Source organism: Cebidichthys violaceus, unplaced genomic scaffold (assembly GCF_023349555.1).
Source record: "Cebidichthys violaceus isolate CVI_PGR_0920_01 unplaced genomic scaffold, fCebVio1.0.p SCAF_1, whole genome shotgun sequence".
Classification (NCBI taxonomy): Eukaryota; Metazoa; Chordata; class Actinopteri; order Perciformes; family Stichaeidae; genus Cebidichthys; species Cebidichthys violaceus.
In genome coordinates this window covers 10,881,936-10,902,870 of record NW_027176262.1, presented here as the reverse complement: position 1 = coordinate 10,902,870, position 20,935 = coordinate 10,881,936, and the positions used below count along the sequence as shown (strand labels likewise).

The 20,935-nt window shown below is 43.3% G+C and overlaps 2 protein-coding genes across 3 annotated transcripts; one reads left to right on the top strand and one right to left on the bottom strand.

Moving 5' to 3' along the window:
* Window positions 1-465: 465 nt before the first annotated feature.
* On the bottom strand, window positions 466-3,877 carry zgc:153372 (uncharacterized protein LOC767695 homolog). The gene is made up of 10 exons (XM_068710307.1): window positions 3,732-3,877; window positions 3,200-3,333; window positions 2,513-2,663; window positions 2,297-2,433; window positions 2,128-2,197; window positions 1,960-2,041; window positions 1,646-1,777; window positions 1,425-1,567; window positions 1,096-1,218; window positions 466-882 (listed from the first exon to the last, which is right to left on the bottom strand). The coding sequence occupies exons 1-10, from the start codon at window positions 3,765-3,767 to the stop codon at window positions 805-807; spliced, it is 1,086 nt and encodes a 361-aa protein (XP_068566408.1). The 5' UTR covers window positions 3,768-3,877; the 3' UTR covers window positions 466-804.
* A 1,365-nt stretch (window positions 3,878-5,242) lies between these two features.
* prpf8 (pre-mRNA processing factor 8) lies at window positions 5,243-20,520 on the top strand. Of its 2 annotated transcripts, none has more exons than XM_068710294.1 (43): window positions 5,243-5,400; window positions 6,041-6,158; window positions 6,280-6,448; window positions 6,649-6,813; window positions 6,956-7,174; window positions 7,272-7,484; window positions 7,702-7,827; window positions 7,948-8,053; window positions 8,425-8,615; window positions 8,778-8,897; window positions 9,016-9,205; window positions 9,340-9,459; window positions 9,631-9,765; window positions 9,938-10,067; window positions 10,204-10,400; window positions 10,538-10,744; window positions 11,258-11,421; window positions 11,513-11,639; window positions 11,728-11,920; window positions 12,089-12,276; window positions 12,374-12,612; window positions 12,864-13,010; window positions 13,133-13,343; window positions 13,537-13,653; window positions 13,767-14,014; window positions 14,106-14,285; window positions 14,435-14,570; window positions 14,764-14,933; window positions 15,185-15,314; window positions 15,411-15,557; window positions 15,682-15,842; window positions 15,951-16,142; window positions 16,623-16,860; window positions 17,010-17,138; window positions 17,289-17,402; window positions 17,535-17,708; window positions 17,856-18,049; window positions 18,201-18,440; window positions 18,617-18,758; window positions 18,871-19,011; window positions 19,154-19,293; window positions 19,478-19,680; window positions 19,794-20,520. In XM_068710294.1, the coding sequence occupies exons 2-43, from the start codon at window positions 6,050-6,052 to the stop codon at window positions 19,946-19,948; spliced, it is 7,017 nt and encodes a 2,338-aa protein (XP_068566395.1). In that variant the 5' UTR covers window positions 5,243-5,400; window positions 6,041-6,049; the 3' UTR covers window positions 19,949-20,520. The 2 variants fall into 2 exon arrangements, with proteins under 2 accessions (XP_068566395.1, XP_068566386.1); XM_068710285.1 differs by having other exon boundaries at window positions 6,038-6,158.
* The last annotated feature ends 415 nt before the right edge of the window (window positions 20,521-20,935 follow it).

Sequence of the window (20,935 nt, the reverse complement as noted above, 5' to 3'; positions counted from 1 at the left end):
ACAACGTAATAATCTTAATCTTCAGGTGTAGGTGGAACATTTCTCGTCAAACAGAGTCATTATTAGGTCTTTGGAGTTTTACTTCCACTTTTGTTGTTCGTTGCTTTTTGAGTCTGTGTGTCCTGGTTTCTGGCAAACTGGCCTTTTTGTGCATTTTATAAAACCCCACCCCCCACTACTGTACCTGCAAGCAGGGAAGTCCACTCTCAGTAGTCTTTTCTTACTTACACCAAAGGCTGCAAATAATGAAACCTTTCAGAATCTCAGTCTCAGTGTTGTCTAAACCTAATTCTCAGCCATATAATCATATAACCTTGTTTGTGTTCCATGTGTCCTGTCTCTTACACTGCCATCTGATGTGTCGTCCAGTCCTGTTTGAAAAAATAACTCCAATAAAAACTTCTGATCATAAAAAAAGAAGTATATCTTTCATGGTGCAAAACGACAGCTTAATATAGTCAAGAACACTGGCAAGATTCTTTTATTTATCATTTATACACAGAACCTTTTACTTGTTCATTTACTTTGATGTTTCTCAAGTAGGTTGAAGCATCAAAAGTTAAAACAATGACTAAAAAATTGTATTTCAGTATTTGGAGACTTTATTTTCTAACTGACAGCATTATTTTGTAAACTAACTAAACCTTAAAAATGTACAGTATAACAAGACGTCGGTGAAAACAAGCACATAACATGATTAATCTCTAATGTTATAGACAAATCAAACTCTAAAAATGTGTGTTACGATCTTATCTCAGTTCTACTAAGTCTGAAGGACAATCTCCTCAGGATTCAGCTACATCTTTATTTGCTTGTTTTGGAGCACTGCTTCACTGAGGATCCCAGTTTGTCAGCCAGCAGAAATGGGTTGAGGTGGCAGTACTGAGGAACAAATTAAGAAAATTCATGGTTACTTTCACACGAGACAGAAACAAATTGTTGCTATAAATTGTGCTTCTTTTTGTGAAACATCTATATAGGCAACCTTCTTGCATGCAAAACACGGGTCAACTTTACTCTATTTCTGAATGCAGTCAGTATTTGTTTTTCAAAATGAAAGCATTTCAGCTAAGGTAAGCCCGAAACAGCAGCTACCTGTGGTGTTGACTCTGAGTCGGACTCTGGTTGATCCGAGACCTGGATTTTGAAATCCGGGGAGAAACGAGATCTCTGGAGGATTGCTGCCATCTCTCCATTCACCGCCACTGCCACGTCTTTCTGCATAGCACAGAAGAAAACAATGATATAATCTTTCCAACAACACAACAAATTAACAATATTACTTTTAATTAAAAAAGATATATACAGACCTACATTTTACTTGCATTATACATTACTGGATCAATAAGCCACAGGTTAGTAAATAACCTGTGTGAACATTGATAAAGCAATTTAATATCGGCCTGATTGGCCTTTTATTATACCTTGAAACAGTGGGAGGAATCAAAGTCTAGCTGATCTGGGAAATCTGCCACAGTTCCTTTATAGGTCACGGTCGCCTCAGACACGACTGGACTTTTGGGCAGCTTAAAGAGCCGGTAAGTGCCCGAAGCAAAGTTGACATCACCTGGAAAATACAAACAACTGATCAATTGTAAAGTGATAATTATCTTTTCATGTTATCTAAATGTTGCCGTCATGTTACCTGCTTTTGCCTTGAGCTCACAGTTGTAGATCACAATGTGGCTGGCTGAAACGAGATGTGGAGTGCTGAAACCTACGCTGTGTGCCAACGAAATGAGATCCTGCCAAAACAGAGAACCACCCATTCCTTCACCTGGGCCAGGAATCAAAAGTCACACACACACACACACACACACACACACACACACACACACACACACACACACACACACACACACACACACACACAGAGGGTATTGTCTGTCAGCGGTGCAGCGATTCTACTCATTTACACATTTACAATGACTTTTAGATGATAATGTAAAGATATTTTACCCCACAGGACTGGATCTTCCTTCATGTGATCAGGAACAACTTTGCTGGCATACATGTCACTAAAGTACAGCTCACCTCCCTCCTGTGTAAAATGAGATAAACAGAGAGTTCCCTTCACACCTTTCTTTTAACACATTAACGCAGCCGGTACAAATTCTTCAGACTAACCTTCAGGATGTTGTAAGCTTGCTGTAGCACTGCTCTTTTATCAGGACACAAACAGATCACACAGTTGGATCTGGACACATTAGAGGGAAAACCAGTTTTGTTTATCGACTATTCAAAGCCGTCTTATTGTAACAGATAATGTAGAATCACATCCATGTTTTAAACCTACAACACAACATCCACTGAGTCACTCTGCATGCCAGCTTCACCGAGCTTCTCCATGTACCCCTGGACAAACGTGATGTTGGGCTTCTCATAGCCAAACTTCTTCTGATGATACTCAATGTACTGACGAGATGCCTCAATCTAAAGAAATGCGAGTTTGATTAGTAGAAAGCACAGAGATCTAGTGTCAAACGTCGTGTGAGCATGTATGTGTCATCACCAGCTCCTCCGTCATATCGATCCCCGTCACATGTCCGCTCGGCCCAACCAGCTTACTGAAGGCATAACAGTCTCTGCCAGAGCCACTGCCGAGGTCCAGGACTCTGCAGCCTTCAAGCTTCGCTGGGAAGGGAAGGCCGCAGCCGAAGAATCTGGAGAAAAGAGTTGTTAACGACAACAGTGTATCACAACAAAATCACTGTGCAGTGATGAGAAATACAGAGAGATGGCTGTGTGCTCTAAAGGATGACAACAGACTAGTAAAGACCAGGACGGAAGCCAGTTCCTCTGCTGGATGACATTTTCAATCACTAAATTGAAGCCAATCAATTACACATTTGAGTAATGGACAATACAGGATGTTCACAAAGTCTTTTTTAGGAGTATGTGTATGCTTTCTGATGTGTTTACAGAGAGGTCCAATAAGTAATTTGTCAGTGAAACTGAGGCATGATAATGTTTGGATATTTTTCCTGACCTGTCGATTGCTGCGTTTGATTTGTACGAGCCCTGTCTGAGAGTTTTGTGCTCTTTTCATTGCTGAGTAATCAAGTAGTACTGCTACAAAACAGTCCATTCCTGTTGTACCTCTCATACCAATGACACAACCTGATGGCATGTGTGAGAAAGTTCCGTTATTTCTTAAGAGGATGTAAAAGTTCATGTGGGGTAAGAGTGCACAGCTTACTTTTTTGTTACCTCTGGGTGAACCAGGCTCAGTGCATCACTGACACTTTTTGGCAGTGGGCGGCAAGGCAGGCTGCAGGAGGCAGCACTTGTTTGCAGATCGCCAGAGGACTCCAGTCGGCTGCCATAGTACTTCTGCACACATAATAGTCAATATATGGTTAACAACTGTCTCTGCACATGCTTTCACATTCAACTACACGGTCTCACATGGAAACTAGAGTTACAAAAACCACATCCTCACTACCATTGCATGTCTTCAACATTTTAATCCCTACATTTGAAAGAGATTACATATCAAAAAAATATCATATCATAAAATAAGGACCATGAATAACGAATAAATGAGAAAAAAAGTTTTTCCTCTTCTTCATCGTATTTGTTTTGATTGAAGAAATGTCAGTATTTTCAACTTCAGGAAAATATTCAGTGAGGTATCAATTAAACACGGCTATGCACTATTATGCAATGTCACAACTGTTCTTGCAGAAAAACTGAACTTTGAACTAAAGACAAATCTGAAGCGGGCCTACCTTCACATTTTCCCGCACGTCGTCACAAGACGCCATTACGTTGGACAGCGTTACAAAATCATGAGAAAGTGTCTCAGACTGTGGGGAAAGCAATCGTTTTGTAGCGTTTATGTATAAAACGCTGGGTTTATAATTTACATGCGGTAAGACCTCCCCCCTCTCCAATGATCAGCGAACCTTGCCTTTCCGGCCCATTTTATTTTTCACAATAAAAGCATACAAGCATTGAAAGTTTTACAATAAAAATAGACAAACAAAAGACATCGGCTAAATGAAATGTGTAGTCTACAGTTAAAGATAGCGTGGTGGAAAAAAGCAAACACTTCAGTAGCAAAGTATATATTCTATGAGTTACTTTGATCACTGTAAAAGTCTAAAACAAAAGAATCACATTAGTTATTGCTTTTCAAACCATTTTCTCACTGCACAGTTCACTTTTCACTGTAACACTTCTGTAGGTCTGTACTTTAACAGCACACTGAAATGTAAGCCAAAGCAAAGCATTTATTGTTGGCCTACAGGTTGAATATGATATTCTCAAAACTCAATATCGAACTAACATTGTGTCAAAAATAATGCATGGATCTACAGGGTTTGCTTAAAGAGTTATTGGAGCAGATACGACAACATAATCACACAATGTTTGAGATATTTTGAGTTTTAGAAGAATGACAAATTTAAATGTATTTAATGGATGATCCGAGGATCTGACTTAACCTGAGCTACTAAAAGCTTGGAATTTGTTTCACAAACAATTAGGAATAATATTTTTTAAAGACTTTGCAATAATACTATAATAATACTATACTATAATAATACTAGACAGCATGGGTGTTGTCATCTAATTCAGCTCAACAGCGGTGAGGTAAAAGAAAAAGTTGATACCCTTACAATAAAAACGACAAAAAATATTGTTATACATACATATATTTGTTAAGAGATGTTGAAGGTAGGCCTACACATCTGTAGACAGCAAGTGGGCATTACCTCTGAACATGTCTAGGATACACCAGCACATAATCTACAAAATTCCATTAAGGCTAAACAAATGTTTATACTGTGGCAGAACAAAGTGAGTTCGATATTATGTACTTTGAAGCCAGTAAACACTCCAAAAGTGAATAATAGTCTTTAAGAAATCAAAAATTTCATCATGGTGGCTGAGAGTAGGTCTAAAGAATAATGACGTCAGTGGAATATTGAGGTAAACATTTTGAATTCATATTTAGTAAATCTATTGATAAATCGATCCCCTTATCTAGAGAAGAAAATATCTAATATCGGTACTGAATGCCTTTCTGTTTGTTGTTGAAAGCCTGTAGTTCACACCCCAACGCTACAGGGGGCAGTACTGCACCGGAAACCGAGTCATCCGGGTACTTTGCAAAATTGCGCTTGTCCAACGTTTGCGTATTTTTTCGACGTAGAGCCCCAACCATTTAGTTGTATGACGTACTTATATCCGACGTACCTGTTCTCTGTGACTGCCAGTGAACTGCGTTCATCGTGTGGCCGCCGTCGTCCGTCGTGCGGTTTTTTGAAGACAAATCAACAACAGTGAATCGGAAAAAAGAACGATACAACTTTGAAAAGAGAAATGTTGTGGTAGCCGATTGTGTGTGTGGAACGCGGCTGTTTTCAACGTCAATAAATCCCACCGGGAGTGAAGGTGCGTGGTGCTGTACGCGTTTTCCTTTTTGTTCACGTTCAGCCGTTAGCTGCTATGCCAGTGTTAGCACTAGCTTACCGCTTCACCCACGCTTGGCCTAACTAATCAACTCATTTTAGAGGGCCAACGTCCACTTGAGTTTTTGTGAACTTTTTGTGTATCGTATTGTGAAGACTACTTTGGTTTCATTCTGTACTGTGAAGTTCACTGAACGGGTAATAAGTCAAGGCTAGTGATCTAATAGGCTTGCACAACGTTGTGCCGTACGGAAGCCATGTTGTTAAGCTAGCAGGCTAACCGCTAACCAAATGAATGGTAATGCTAGTTTCACTTGGATAACATAATATGCAATAGTTCTATTTTAATAACTTGTTTTTAATTAACAAGATTAACTTAAATGTAGTGATTTCTCAATCGTTGCATGTTTTTTTAAACGTTAGAATAAGTGACCTAGGGAACTCTGTGTTCTAATGTAATGGAGAGTTTCCCATCATTTTGGCTGTTATGTGTAATCATGTGAATGTGATTTTTAAATTCAAACTTGTAACCCCACTCTTTGATACGATACAGACATTAAAACTACACACGGACGACACGTTGTTCATTGAATTTCGTTGTTTGGTGGTTTTATTATTAGTAGTGAGGCGCCATGGCAGCCACCTTCCCCTACAGAGGGGTCCCTGGAGGGATGCCCCCAGGTGTGCCCCCTCCTGTGCCTGTCCCGGACTACATGTCTGAGGAAAAACTGCAAGAGAAAGGTATTTTTGGCTTTTATTCAATGCAGCATATTCCTGGAGAGGTTAAAAACTACCATGTTATATCGCAAGTGCACGTGAATAATTTTGTCATTTCATTTTTAAATTTCCTCCAACTTTACAGCAAGAAAATGGCAGCACTTGCAGGCAAAGCGCTACTCAGAAAAGAGAAAGTTTGGCTTTGTGGATGCTCAGAAGGAGGACATGCCCCCTGAACATGTCCGCAAGATCATCAGGGACCATGGAGACATGACTAATAGAAAGTTTCGCCATGACAAGAGGGTGTACCTTGGGTAAATATGATTCACACCATAGTGAACTTATCAATTTACAATTCTAAATGCAACTTTTTCAGAGGTACCTTTAGGTAGATTGAAATGCATGTAAGCTTAAAACTGATTCTTTGTGCACAATGTTTTTGCTTAATGATTCTTTGCTAAAAAAATATCCACCACCACAGCTCATCCTGTATCTTTCTTTTTTTGTTGAACAGTGCCCTCAAGTACATGCCCCATGCTGTGCTGAAGCTGCTGGAAAACATGCCTATGCCCTGGGAGCAGATCAGAGATGTGCCGGTCCTCTACCACATCACTGGAGCCATTTCCTTTGTGAATGAAATCCCCTGGGTCATCGAGCCAGTCTACATCGCCCAGTGGGGGTAAGAGAGAGAGTGTGATGTTGGGTGATGCGTTTATGTTTTCATGTTTGTAGTACACAGTGCTTGCATGTTTAAAAAAATGCACATCAAGTAAATTATACTGATTTGCATTTATAATCTTTATTTCTGACCCTCCTCCCAGCACCATGTGGATCATGATGCGGCGTGAGAAGCGTGATCGTCGGCACTTCAAGCGGATGCGCTTTCCACCATTTGATGACGAGGAGCCGCCGCTGGACTACGCTGACAACATCCTTGATGTGGAACCACTGGAGGCAATCCAGATGGAGCTGGACTCTGAGGAGGACTCTTCCGTTGCAGAGTGGCTCTATGAGCACCAACCCCTCAAAGACACTGCCAAGTAAGCCATCACATCACTCTTTAGAGACAAACATTTAAAGTTATACATATTCAGCTAATGTGTATCTAGCAGAATAATTCATTTGTGTCCTCTTCAGGTTTGTGAATGGCACCACCTACCGTCGCTGGCAGTTCACACTGCCCATGATGTCCACACTGTACCGCCTGGCCAATCAGCTGCTCACGGACCTGGTGGATTTCAATTACTTCTATCTGTTTGACCTCAAGGCCTTCTTCACTTCCAAGGCCTTGAACATGGCCATCCCTGGGGGGCCGAAGTTTGAGCCACTGGTTAGGGACATCAACCTCCAGTAAGGACCTCTCACCTTTAATACATTATAGACCTACAGACATTACACTGTTCCTTTTATTGCATTGTGGAGGGCACTTGGCATAAACACTTTTTAATTTCGTATTTAGAAGATGCGTGTTTCATGTAATTGTTTAAGTGATAATCTGTTTTACCCCAAACAAAACTAGTAAGAGTAGATGATTTGTGCCGTAGCTGATCCTCTGTGTCTTCTGCAGGGATGAAGACTGGAATGAGTTCAATGACATCAACAAGATTATCATTCGACAGCCTATCAGGACTGAGTACAAAATCGCCTTCCCTTACCTGTACAACAACTTGCCCCACCATGTCCACCTCACCTGGTAAGAAATCAATGAATGAGTTCTATCTTTAAGTTGCCGCTCATTGAAAATGAATACAATTTAAGTTACAAAAATATTCAGATCAGAAATAAGTAGATACTCATGACTTTACCCTCGCAGGTATCATACACCCAACGTGGTGTTTATCAAGACGGAGGATCCAGATCTCCCAGCGTTCTACTTTGACCCGCTGATCAACCCTATTTCACACAGACATTCTGTCAAGGTAAGTGTGGACGACTGGCTGATTATCCATCGTCTGCCTTTGGCGGCTGTGAAAAGATGGATGATATTTTTCACACCACATGTGAAGTTTTGAATAAAGTCCTCCTACAAAGGCGCACTTGCATTGGCCTGCTTGCCTGTGCGTAAGAACTGGAGGAATATTGAAATGAATGGTGACTTTTACTTGCTGCAGTAGCAGTTGAGCCTTCACCATTCAGATATTGCTAATTAAGTTAAAATTGATTTAGGGTAAAACTACAGCAGAAATGTAAATTATTGAAATCCATTTTCCTTACATTTAGCTGTTCTTTTTAAAAGTTGATATTCTTTAACTCGCTCTTAATTTCTCATTGTACTTTCCTGAACCCACAGAGTCAGGAGCCTCTGCCTGATGACGATGAGGAGTTTGAGCTTCCTGAGTATGCAGAGCCCTTCCTCAAGGAGACCCCACTCTACACAGACAACACGGCCAACGGCATCGCTCTGCTGTGGGCACCGAGGCCCTTCAACCTCCGATCTGGGCGCACGAGGCGCGCCATAGATATCCCCCTGATCAAGAACTGGTGGGCGAACTACCAACATGTTGGAACGAGACTAAATGTGTCATCATTTACAGATTGAAAACCGATGGGTCGGCTATGTGGAAAATGTTGTGTATCTCATTCAGATGTAAAATGATAATTTTTGAGAAATTGTAAATGGAAGTTTGTTTAATTATCCTCCAGGTACCGTGAGCATTGCCCTGCAGGACAGCCGGTGAAAGTACGTGTGTCATACCAGAAACTGCTGAAGTACTATGTGCTCAATGCTCTCAAACACAGACCACCCAAAGCCCAGAAGAAGAGGTGAGCATCCTTGGACACTTCATTTTGAGTTCATTTTAACTCGTCGTTCTAATTGAATCTGTTTTTTAGCTCATCGATGAGTTTTCTTCTGTTACATTTTAAATCTGTTGTTTTTCAGGTATCTGTTCCGCTCCTTCAAGGCCACCAAGTTCTTTCAGTCCACCAAGCTGGACTGGGTGGAGGTGGGTCTGCAGGTGTGCAGACAGGGTTACAACATGCTCAATCTGCTCATCCACCGTAAGAACCTCAACTACCTGCATCTCGACTACAACTTCAACCTGAAGCCTGTCAAGACACTGACCACAAAGGTACAATCTCCAGGGAAGATCCATCTGGTTTTGTTGTTGTTGACAACATTGTATTGTGCCTAAATGAACAATAATCAGCACTCTGTACTATGTCATGGTTGAATTACAACTGTGTTTTTGTTTCTGTCCCCCAGGAAAGAAAGAAGTCCCGATTCGGGAACGCCTTTCACTTGTGCAGAGAGGTGCTGCGTCTCAGCAAGCTGGTGGTGGACAGCCACGTGCAGTACAGACTGGGAAATGTTGATGCTTTCCAGGTTAGTTCAGCAACACATTTTAACCTGCAGCACACTCATCTGCTCCCAGCATGGACTTATGCCATTAAAGCGGCACGTTTCCTTTGTCTCACACTTGGAGGCTTCCCCCTCAGGCTTTTTCGTACAAAATTCTCACTTGACTAATCCCAGAACTTTGCCTCTGTATTGTAGCTGTCTGATGGGCTGCAGTACATCTTCGCCCATGTGGGTCAGCTGACCGGCATGTACCGCTACAAGTACAAGCTGATGAGACAAATCCGGATGTGCAAAGATCTGAAGCATCTCATCTACTACCGGTTCAACACTGTAAGTAAACAATCCGTTTATATCATCAGCCAATTGTTTGTGTGTTTAAGATATGTGTCAATAGAAAGTGTTTCCACAAACTATACAACATTATTTTAGCTTGCTGCCTTAAGTTTAGATCATGATTATCTCTTTTTTTTTTTTTTTTTTTTTTTTTCTTTTTGTTGAACAGGGTCCTGTGGGCAAAGGTCCAGGCTGTGGCTTCTGGGCTCCCGGCTGGAGAGTGTGGCTGTTCTTCATGAGGGGAATCACTCCACTGTTGGAGAGGTGGCTGGGGAATCTGCTCGCCAGGCAGTTTGAAGGTATGCATATACACTGTCGCATATTTTTGTTGGCCACTTGTATTTAAGAACAGAAATTGAATGATGCTCAGAGGTTTGCGTCTGCAGGAACTTAAAAAAACATTTAAGCAACAACTGTTTCCAATTGCCCCAACAGGACGTCACTCCAAGGGCGTAGCCAAGACGGTCACCAAACAGCGTGTGGAGTCTCACTTTGACCTGGAGTTGCGTGCCGCTGTGATGCATGACATCTTGGACATGATGCCCGAGGGCATCAAACAGAACAAGGCCAGAACCATCCTGCAGCACCTCAGTGAGTCCTGGAGGTGCTGGAAGGCCAACATTCCCTGGAAGGTCAGTGCATTACAGAGATCACTTCCACTGTAGCTGAGTGTGATGTTAGAGTGGATGAATTGTTATTAATAGACAGTGATTTATCACAGAATCCTTAAAGCACTTTGTTTGAATTAGGGATTTGTCTTTCATTACAGGTGCCAGGCCTGCCCACTCCCATTGAGAACATGATCCTGCGCTATGTGAAGGCTAAAGCTGACTGGTGGACCAACACTGCCCATTACAACCGTGAGCGAATCCGCCGCGGAGCCACTGTGGACAAGACTGTGTGCAAGAAGAACCTGGGGAGGCTGACTCGTCTGTACCTGAAAGCTGAGCAGGAGAGACAGCACAACTACCTGAAGGTAACGCACAGGAAAAATACCTCAAAAAGGACATTTCCATTGAATAAAAAGCTGTGTTTTTTGCTCTGTCAATATTTGTAAATTTTATTAAATACATTTTTAATTATCTTTGGTCAGTGACCTTTAAGACATTGCCCACATCTGTATTTTACTAATAACAACCTATTAAGTGTGGCTGATTGTCAGCCTCCTGCCTTTTAGCAAAAATAGAAGTTTTTAATGAAGTCCTCTTACAAAGGCGCACTTGCATTGGTCTGCTTGCCTGTGCGTAAGAACTAGAGGAATATTAAAATGAATGGTGTTTTTATTTATCTCTGGCTGCAGCTGTAGTTGGCTCCTCACCATTCAGATATTGCTTCTACTAATTTATACTTAATTTGTACTACATTTTGCTTTGCATTATGCTGATCTAATTGCCCATGTGTTGTTTTTTTTAATAATAACTTAATAAATGAATACTGATGCCCAGGTTCATTGCATTTTTCTTATGAAGTGTATTTGTCCTGCCTACAGGATGGCCCCTACATCACAGCTGAAGAGGCGGTGGCCATTTACACCACCACTGTTCACTGGCTGGAGAGTCGGCGGTTCTCGCCCATCCCTTTCCCTCCGCTGTCCTACAAACATGACACCAAGCTGCTCATCTTGGCCTTGGAGAGGCTCAAGGAGGCGTACAGGTAAAAAACAGTTAACAGACAACATGAACGTCATCGGTAAAGTAGAAAACAATATTCTACCATTTATTGTTTGTGTTTCCTTGTCCCCTAGTGTGAAGTCTCGTCTGAACCAGAGTCAGAGGGAGGAGCTGGGGCTCATTGAGCAGGCTTACGACAATCCTCACGAGGCCTTGTCCAGGATCAAACGTCATCTGCTCACCCAGAGAGCCTTCAAAGAGGTAAGGACCCAGACGTGATGCTGTTAAAAACTTTTTTTACACTCAATATTTGGTTCCTGTCAGTCTAAGAACTACGTCTTCTTTGCAGGTGGGTATCGAGTTCATGGACTTGTACAGTCACCTGGTGCCCGTGTATGACGTAGAGCCCCTGGAGAAGATCACCGATGCCTACCTTGACCAGTACCTGTGGTACGAGGCGGACAAGAGACGACTCTTCCCGCCCTGGATCAAACCTGCTGACACTGAACCACCACCCCTCCTGGTCTACAAGTGGTGCCAAGGTCAGAACCATTAACAGTGTTTACTGTTTAAAGTCTGATCATATTATGTAAAACCCCAGTATGCCTTTAGGTGGAGTTAAACTGTTGTTAATAACATCTCATCTGATAACTCCCATTCTGTTTAAAGGACCAAAAGTCAAACATGATGTTTTTGTTAATTCTCCTCAGGCATCAACAACTTGCAGGACGTGTGGGAGACGACAGAGGGAGAGTGCAACGTGATGCTGGAGTCACGCTATGAGAAGATGTACGAGAAGATTGATCTGACTCTGCTCAACAGGCTGCTGCGTCTCATTGTTGACCACAACATCGCTGATTACATGACGGCCAAGAACAACGTCGTCATCAACTACAAGGTAAACACACTCGATCATGTGTATAGACGTAGATGCAGTTATGTATTTACTTGTGCCTGATCTTACTCTTTTTCCTTATTGTCTCTTGTCCTTCTAGGATATGAACCACACCAACTCCTACGGCATCATCAGGGGGCTCCAGTTTGCCTCGTTCATTGTACAGTACTACGGCCTGGTGATGGACCTGCTGGTGCTCGGCCTGCACCGTGCCAGTGAGATGGCCGGCCCACCTCAGATGCCCAATGACTTCCTCAGTTTCCAAGACACACCCACGGAGAGTGCCCACCCAATCAGACTGTACTGCCGCTACATCGACCGCATCCACATCTTCTTCAGGTGAGATTGAGTCCCCAAAAATGATAAAGCTGTTCCTAACGTGGCTTTTGGACATATTGCTTTTTAGCAACACAAGCTCTGATGGACGGCATGCGTTTAGCAAACTGCCTTTCTTTTTTAAATTCCTTAAGTTAGTTACAGTGTATGGCTTTCTGCCTTTGCTGCCAAACGGTACAGATTTATGAACAGGAAAAATGTGTTTTTTGTTGATTAAATTTGATAAAGTTGTGGCTTTTCCGTGGGTCCACCAGGTTCTCTGCTGATGAGGCCAGAGACCTGATTCAAAGGTACCTGACGGAGCACCCAGACCCCAACAATGAGAACATAGTGGGTTATAACAACAAGAAGTGCTGGCCCCGCGATGCCCGCATGAGACTGATGAAGCACGATGTCAACCTGTGAGTTCCACCTCTTAAACTAGCAGTATATCCACCTCTTAAACTAGCAGTATATTATTAAATTAATTACCAGATTTGGAGACAAATAGCCTTAATGTCTTTTCTGATCTTATTCTTCTCAGGGGACGTGCTGTGTTCTGGGACATCAAGAACCGTCTGCCCAGATCAGTGACTACTGTCCAGTGGGAGAACAGCTTTGTCTCGGTCTACAGCAAAGACAATCCCAACCTGCTCTTCAACATGTGTGGCTTTGAGTGCCGCATCTTGCCGAAGTGCCGCACCAGCTACGAGGAGTTTACTCACAAGGATGGTGTGTGGAACCTGCAGAACGAGGTGAGGAATCGATGCCCAAGATAGAAGTATCTGTTATGTTGACATGGGATGCACCAATCAGATACCTGGGCTTTGGATATCGGCCAATGCGGAGTACTGATCCGATACATTACACTACTGACACTATCTGTCCTAAAGTGGGCATGATCACATTCCTGTTTTTAAGTGCTCTGTGTTGTATTGTCATGTGTAGGTAACCAAAGAGAGGACAGCGCAGTGTTTCCTGCGTGTGGATGATGAATCGATGCAACGCTTCCACAACAGAGTGCGTCAGATCCTGATGGCCTCTGGATCCACCACATTCACCAAGGTCCGCTAAAAACCTTCTCCCAAAGAACTAGGGTGTAACACGTGATGTTTAACAAAGGAAAAGTGACGATTACCTTGTCAGAATAGCTCAGTATGTACTCTCTTTACCTCCAGATTGTGAACAAATGGAACACGGCTCTGATCGGTCTGATGACGTACTTCCGTGAGGCTGTGGTCAACACCCAGGAGCTCCTGGACCTGCTGGTGAAGTGTGAGAACAAGATCCAGACACGTATCAAGATCGGCCTGAACTCCAAAATGCCGAGCCGCTTCCCTCCTGTAGTCTTCTACACTCCCAAAGAGTTGGGCGGCCTCGGCATGCTGTCCATGGGCCACGTGCTTATTCCACAGTCGGACCTTCGGTAAGTCAGCATGCAGGCTGCTGTTGTCTTGCTCTCTGGGCAGTAAATGATCTTAGAAAACTTGGCTTTAATGCCTCTTTCTTTCTTCCAGGTGGTCAAAGCAGACAGATGTGGGTATCACCCACTTCAGGTCCGGAATGAGCCATGAGGAAGACCAGCTGATTCCTAACTTGTATCGTTACATTCAGCCGTGGGAGAGCGAGTTCATCGACTCCCAGAGGGTTTGGGCCGAGTACGCCCTCAAAAGACAGGAGGCCATCGCCCAGAACAGGTATTGTGTTAAATCAGATCAGCTTATCAATGATGACATTTGATGGATTCATAGGATCTGCTGTTCTGCACTGATCGAACAGTATTTATTCTCACAAATGTGAGCTGAAATTCGACAAGGAAAATAGCAGTGTGTTTGCTGTGTTTCAGGCGTCTGACCCTGGAAGATTTGGAGGACTCGTGGGACAGAGGAATCCCCCGTATCAACACACTCTTCCAGAAGGACAGACACACACTGGCCTATGACAAAGGCTGGAGAGTCAGGACCGATTTCAAACAGTACCAGGTATGATGGAGACACCACTGATGGGTTGAAGGATGAAATGATGTGCCAGGGATCAGTTGTTTTGAGTTTAATTCTAATAGTATTACAATTTGCATGTTAAAATACTGACATTTGTATGTTAATATACTAAAAAGTTGCATTTTGACACCAATATGCATACATCTATTGACGTCTCTGTCTTGAATGAGTGCAGGTGCTGAAGCAGAATCCGTTCTGGTGGACCCACCAGAGGCACGACGGCAAACTGTGGAACCTGAACAACTACCGCACAGACATGATCCAGGCCCTGGGTGGTGTGGAGGGCATCCTGGAACACACACTCTTCAAAGGCACTTACTTCCCCACCTGGGAGGGTCTTTTCTGGTGAGAACTCCTTGATAATAAGAATGCTTATAGTACGAGAATTGAAGAGAAATAAGAATTTGATCATTTTAGGGCTCAAAAAACTCTCAAAAGAAGAGAATCTGTTAGGTGTGTTACCTGAAAATCTTGCTGTACTTTGTTTTCTCTTTTCCTCCCATAACACTTTTATCCCTGGAGCTGATTTTTCAAGTTGTGGATTTTTTTTATTCCTTCCCCAAAAAGCATCAATTGTCTCAATTTCTGGACTTTAGGGAAAAGGCCAGTGGCTTTGAGGAGTCCATGAAATGGAAGAAGCTGACCAATGCCCAGCGCTCTGGTCTGAACCAAATCCCCAACCGTCGCTTCACACTTTGGTGGTCCCCCACCATCAACAGAGCTAACGTTAGTACAACCAACATTTGTACATGTATCAAGGTTCTTGGAGAAAAAAGTCCTGAAGAACTGTCTAAACTTACATTGTCTGTCCTCTGTCTTTAGGTGTATGTGGGTTTCCAGGTGCAACTTGACTTGACAGGAATCTTCATGCACGGCAAGATCCCAACACTGAAGATCTCCCTCATTCAGATCTTCAGGGCTCACTTGTGGCAGAAGATTCATGAGAGCGTTGTCATGGATCTCTGTCAGGTAGGTTTTTATTAGTGTAGCACGCTGAAGTTTGTTCTAAAAATGGGTTTTCACTTGCTTTGGAATTGTTCTTCCCACAATGCTTATAACTTTCTTTTTTTTTTTTCTCCATTTTTGTTTTCAGGTGTTTGATCAAGAGCTGGATGCTCTTGAGATCGAGACGGTGCAGAAGGAGACCATCCACCCCAGGAAGTCGTACAAGATGAACTCCTCGTGTGCAGACATCCTCCTGTTTGCATCCTACAAGTGGAACGTCTCCAGACCGTCTCTGCTGGCTGACTCAAAGTATGACTTTCCAATCTTTACATGGCTTTTTGTAAACTCATAATGGAAGAATTTTAAAGGTCTTTTATCTAGTGTTCTATGAATTAATATGTGCACCTCCTCCTACAGGGACGTGATGGACAGCACCACCACACAGAAGTACTGGATCGACATCCAGCTGCGTTGGGGTGACTATGACTCGCATGACATCGAGCGCTACGCCAGGGCCAAGTTCCTGGACTACACCACCGACAACATGAGTATCTACCCCTCCCCCACCGGGGTGCTCATTGCCATCGACCTGGCTTACAACCTCCACAGGTACATGACCAGTATGATGGCAGACATTAAATGATTGATGTAAAATGGAGTCATGCAAATATATTGCCACAATTGTTTGCTAAAATGTGTGGTCTAATGAACTAGCATAGTTATCTTAGCTACAGGTAACAAAGAAGCATTAATTGATGCTTGAAAAGGGTGAATCATTGTTTTCTGAATTATTTTAAAGTTATCCCTAGTGTGTTTATAGATGTGTAAAAATATCTAGTATGTATGGCAAATGCTTGACAGCGTTGCCTGAATTTTGGCATCCACTTGTTCATGTCAACAAGTACGCTCTGCAGTAGCCTTGGAAGTCTTCACACTAGCTTCCCAACTTGTTTTTTTCAATAGTAAATCAGTTCAAATGGTGTTGTTGGGTCGGTGTACTCTGACCTCCATGAAGTCCTCAACAGAGGAAAAATCAATGAAAAATATCTAAAGTTAGTTTAACTCTTTGTCATTGTATCTCCTCCACAGTGCTTATGGTAACTGGTTCCCTGGAAGCAAGCCTCTGATCCAGCAGGCCATGGCCAAGATCATGAAGGCTAACCCGGCCCTGTACGTGCTCAGGGAGCGCATCCGCAAAGGTCTGCAGCTGTACTCCTCCGAGCCCACTGAGCCCTACCTGTCCTCACAGAACTATGGCGAACTCTTCTCCAACCAGATCATCTGGTTTGTAGACGACACCAACGTGTACAGAGTCACCATCCACAAGGTGAGCCCCCCCCCACAGTGCACTATTCTTTTTGAAATGACTCCCTCTTAATGTTGTAAATTAAGTGTCTGAATAGGTTTCTTTTGCACAGGAATATAAAAATGTATCCTCTGAATTTAGTCACATTTATTCTGTGTCCATCTCAACAGACCTTTGAGGGTAACTTGACCACGAAGCCCATCAATGGAGCTATTTTCATCTTCAACCCCAGGACTGGTCAGCTTTTCCTTAAGATCATTCACACATCTGTGTGGGCCGGACAGAAACGTCTGGGACAGGTACGACCCTGCTTTCTTTGTTTATGAAGTTCTTACCGCTATAGTACTCGACACAGATGCACTCAGAAACCCCTTCCTACCCCTTCTAAGTGACTGAAGTTGCTCATTCCTTTATTAGATTCTAACTTCCTTCTTGCTTTGTCTCTACAGCTGGCCAAATGGAAGACAGCTGAAGAAGTGGCTGCTCTGATTCGCTCCCTCCCTGTGGAAGAGCAGCCCAAACAGATCATTGTAACCAGGAAGGGCATGCTGGACCCTCTGGAGGTGAGACTCTTTCATGCTAATAGCCACTCTAATAATTACAAGCCTTGAGGGATCATCTCTGTGTAATTTCTGTAAGTTGAGTGATAACTCCAAATGCTTTCCAGATCTAATGCCATTGTTCTCTCTCTGCAGGTCCACTTGCTTGACTTCCCCAACATTGTGATCAAAGGCTCTGAGTTGCAGCTGCCTTTCCAGGCCTGTCTGAAGGTGGAGAAGTTTGGAGACCTGATCCTGAAGGCCACAGAGCCTCAGATGGTGCTGTTCAACCTCTACGACGACTGGCTCAAGACCATCTCGTCTTACACAGTGAGTATCGCTCTATCCCACAAGAAGCTAAAACAGGATAAAATGGATCATACTGAATCTCTCTGCCATACTGTATTGTATACCTGAGCACATCAACTTATCCCCTGTGTAAATAGTTTGTGTTTTGTGTTCTGTCCCAATCTCTAGGCCTTCTCTCGACTCATCCTGATCCTGAGAGCGCTCCACGTCAACAACGACCGCGCTAAAGTGATCCTGAAACCCGACAAGACCACCATCACCGAGCCTCATCACATCTGGCCCACGCTCACTGACGAGGAGTGGATCAAGGTGGAGGTGCAGCTCAAAGATCTCATTCTGGCAGATTATGGCAAAAAGAACAAGTGAGTCTCACTTCATGGACTGAATATTTGCCTGAAATAAATATAGTATGCTGCTCAGATAGTTTTGTATCCAAATGTTCTTTTCAGTAACTTCACAGAACTAAAGCTAAACTTGTGTCTAGTAATCAATGCTTCCCTTGCCTTCGTCCAGTGTGAACGTGGCCTCACTGACCCAGTCTGAGATCCGTGACATCATCCTGGGTATGGAGATCTCCGCTCCGTCTCAGCAGCGCCAGCAGATTGCTGAGATTGAGAAGCAGACCAAAGAGCAGTCGCAGCTCACCGCCACACAGACCCGGACGGTCAACAAGCACGGTGACGAGATCATCACCTCCACCACCTCCAACTATGAGACCCAGACCTTCTCCTCCAAGACGGAATGGAGAGTCAGGTGAGCGGACTGATTGTTTGAATTTGTTTTGAGGCATTTCTTTTCTCAGGAATGAGTTTATCATCCATAAGGAAAAACAACCATCATAACCTATTGTAGTAATTGGGTAACTAGGTAATCCTAATGTCCCCCCCAATCTCAGTTGTCTTCAATGTTCCTTGTGCTTCACCTCTTAGGGCCATATCCGCTGCCAACCTCCACCTCCGAACCAACCACATCTACGTGTCATCTGACGACATCAAGGAGACGGGCTACACCTACATCCTGCCCAAGAACGTGCTCAAGAAGTTCATCTGCATCTCAGATCTGCGAGCACAGGTAGGGTTCATAGTACTGCAGTCGATAGACAAACTCTCTATCTGAGCGTCTCATCAAGTCTGTGCAAAGTAAAGCAACAAACTGGATACTGATGTGCGCTGTGTTGTTCCAGATTGCAGGCTACCTGTATGGCACCAGTCCACCAGACAACCCCCAGGTGAAGGAGATCCGTTGTATCGTCATGGTGCCACAGTGGGGGACACACCAGACTGTCCACCTGCCCAACCAGCTGCCTGGTCATGAATACCTTAAAGTAAGACAAACGTACACTTTGAGAGAATCTTCCAGCTCATTTTTTACCATTTTATGATGGGTGCTCGTTAGTTGTACTCGCTGCTTTGTAACAGCTGTTTGTTGTATCAACAATTTCTAACCTCTTGCCTTTCTGTAAACAGGAAATGGAGCCCCTCGGCTGGATACATACTCAGCCTAATGAGTCTCCCCAGCTGTCCCCACAGGACGTCACCACCCATGCAAAGGTCATGGCTGACAACCCTTCTTGGGATGGAGAGAAGACGATCATCATCACTTGCAGGTATGATTCATGACTGTTGAAAGTAAAATCTGGACTGGCCCCTTAGCTCCTACATCTGTGCTCTGTTTCTTGCCTGCTGTCATTGTCTGGTGCTTTTTAATAGTGAAGATGTGAAAGACTGAAGACTTTTTTGCTTTTTTGAAGTGATGGTTGTTGCTTAAATGTATGTTACCTCTGTTTTCAGCTTCACCCCGGGCTCGTGCACGCTCACAGCCTACAAGCTGACACCCAGTGGCTACGAGTGGGGCCGGCAGAACACAGACAAGGGCAACAACCCTAAAGGCTACCTGCCGTCCCACTATGAGAGGGTGCAGATGCTGCTCTCTGACCGTTTCCTGGGCTTCTTCATGGTGCCTGGGCAGGTGTCCTGGAACTATAACTTCATGGGTCAGTAGCCATAATTTTGGTTTGCATCGGGGCTGCTTTACTAAAGTCATGCATGTCCTAGAATTGACAGAATCTGTGATTTTAAAACAAACATTTTGTTTGTCTTGTTCCAGGTGTTCGTCATGACCCCAACATGAAGTACGACCTGCAGCTGGCCAACCCAAAGGAGTTCTACCATGAAGTCCACCGGCCTTCGCACTTCCTAAACTTTGCCTCACTGCAGGAGGGCGAGATCTATAATGCGGACCGAGAGGACATGTACGCCTGAGAGCAGACGTCCTGCTCGCCACACATTTTGTAGATAGCTCTGCCACGATCATGTGGAGCCAGTCCAGAAGAGTCCTTGTAATATTTCTATTGAACACATGCAACTGTGATGTTTTGGAAATTTTTATGTAAAGGCTTTGGGACATTTTTAGAAACCTGTTAAGTTTTTGTTTTTTTTAATATTTTCTACAAATGTTTTTTTTTCCCCACTCTCTTACCTCCATTATTACAGTAAAGCTTCTTCAAGAAGATGCAGTCTTTCAATGTTTTGTGGCTTCTGATACATCTAAACATAAGTACATTTCAGTGTAGTTTGCAGTACACAATACTTTGGGGTAATATTTGATTATAGTTTCAAAAGGGTAAAGACTTATTTCCCCTTTGCTCTAGAGAAATGAAATTGAAAGTCATATTTCCACGCCAGTAAAGCCCTGTTACCATGTTGTACTGTACACACTCTGACATTGTAGCTTGGGTTTAAATAAAGATCAGTTGTTTTTTTAAAATAAACATTTGTCATGTGATATTGTGATGTTGTTATTCTAATTGCTTAATAAAACTGTGTAACCAGAAGTGAAGCATTTGTTAATTTTGACTGCGGTGGAACTTTATTTGGCTTGCTTCCCTCTTTCAGAGAAGCCGGAGGTCAACACCGCCTCCAGTGAACCTGCTTGGTTTGGTGTCAGTGAGCTGCTCAAGCACAGTTTAGCAATTTGGATACCAGGGACTTGAAAATGGAGGTGCTGCTATTGACAGATGTCTCTTTACTGTGCTTTAAATCTGGTACAATGGAGTTATGCTGGAGTCTAACCTGTGTGGGAGTTTATTTTACATGTGTGATTGACATTTAGTTGACAGTTATAGGTCAGCGTTTGTGATTGCAGATCAGCAGAGGAAATTCAATGTTCACGCTCTAGTGCATGCATCAGTATGCTCCATCTGGCAGGCGAGTTTTTGCGTGTGTGTGTGTGTGTGTGTGTGTGTGTGC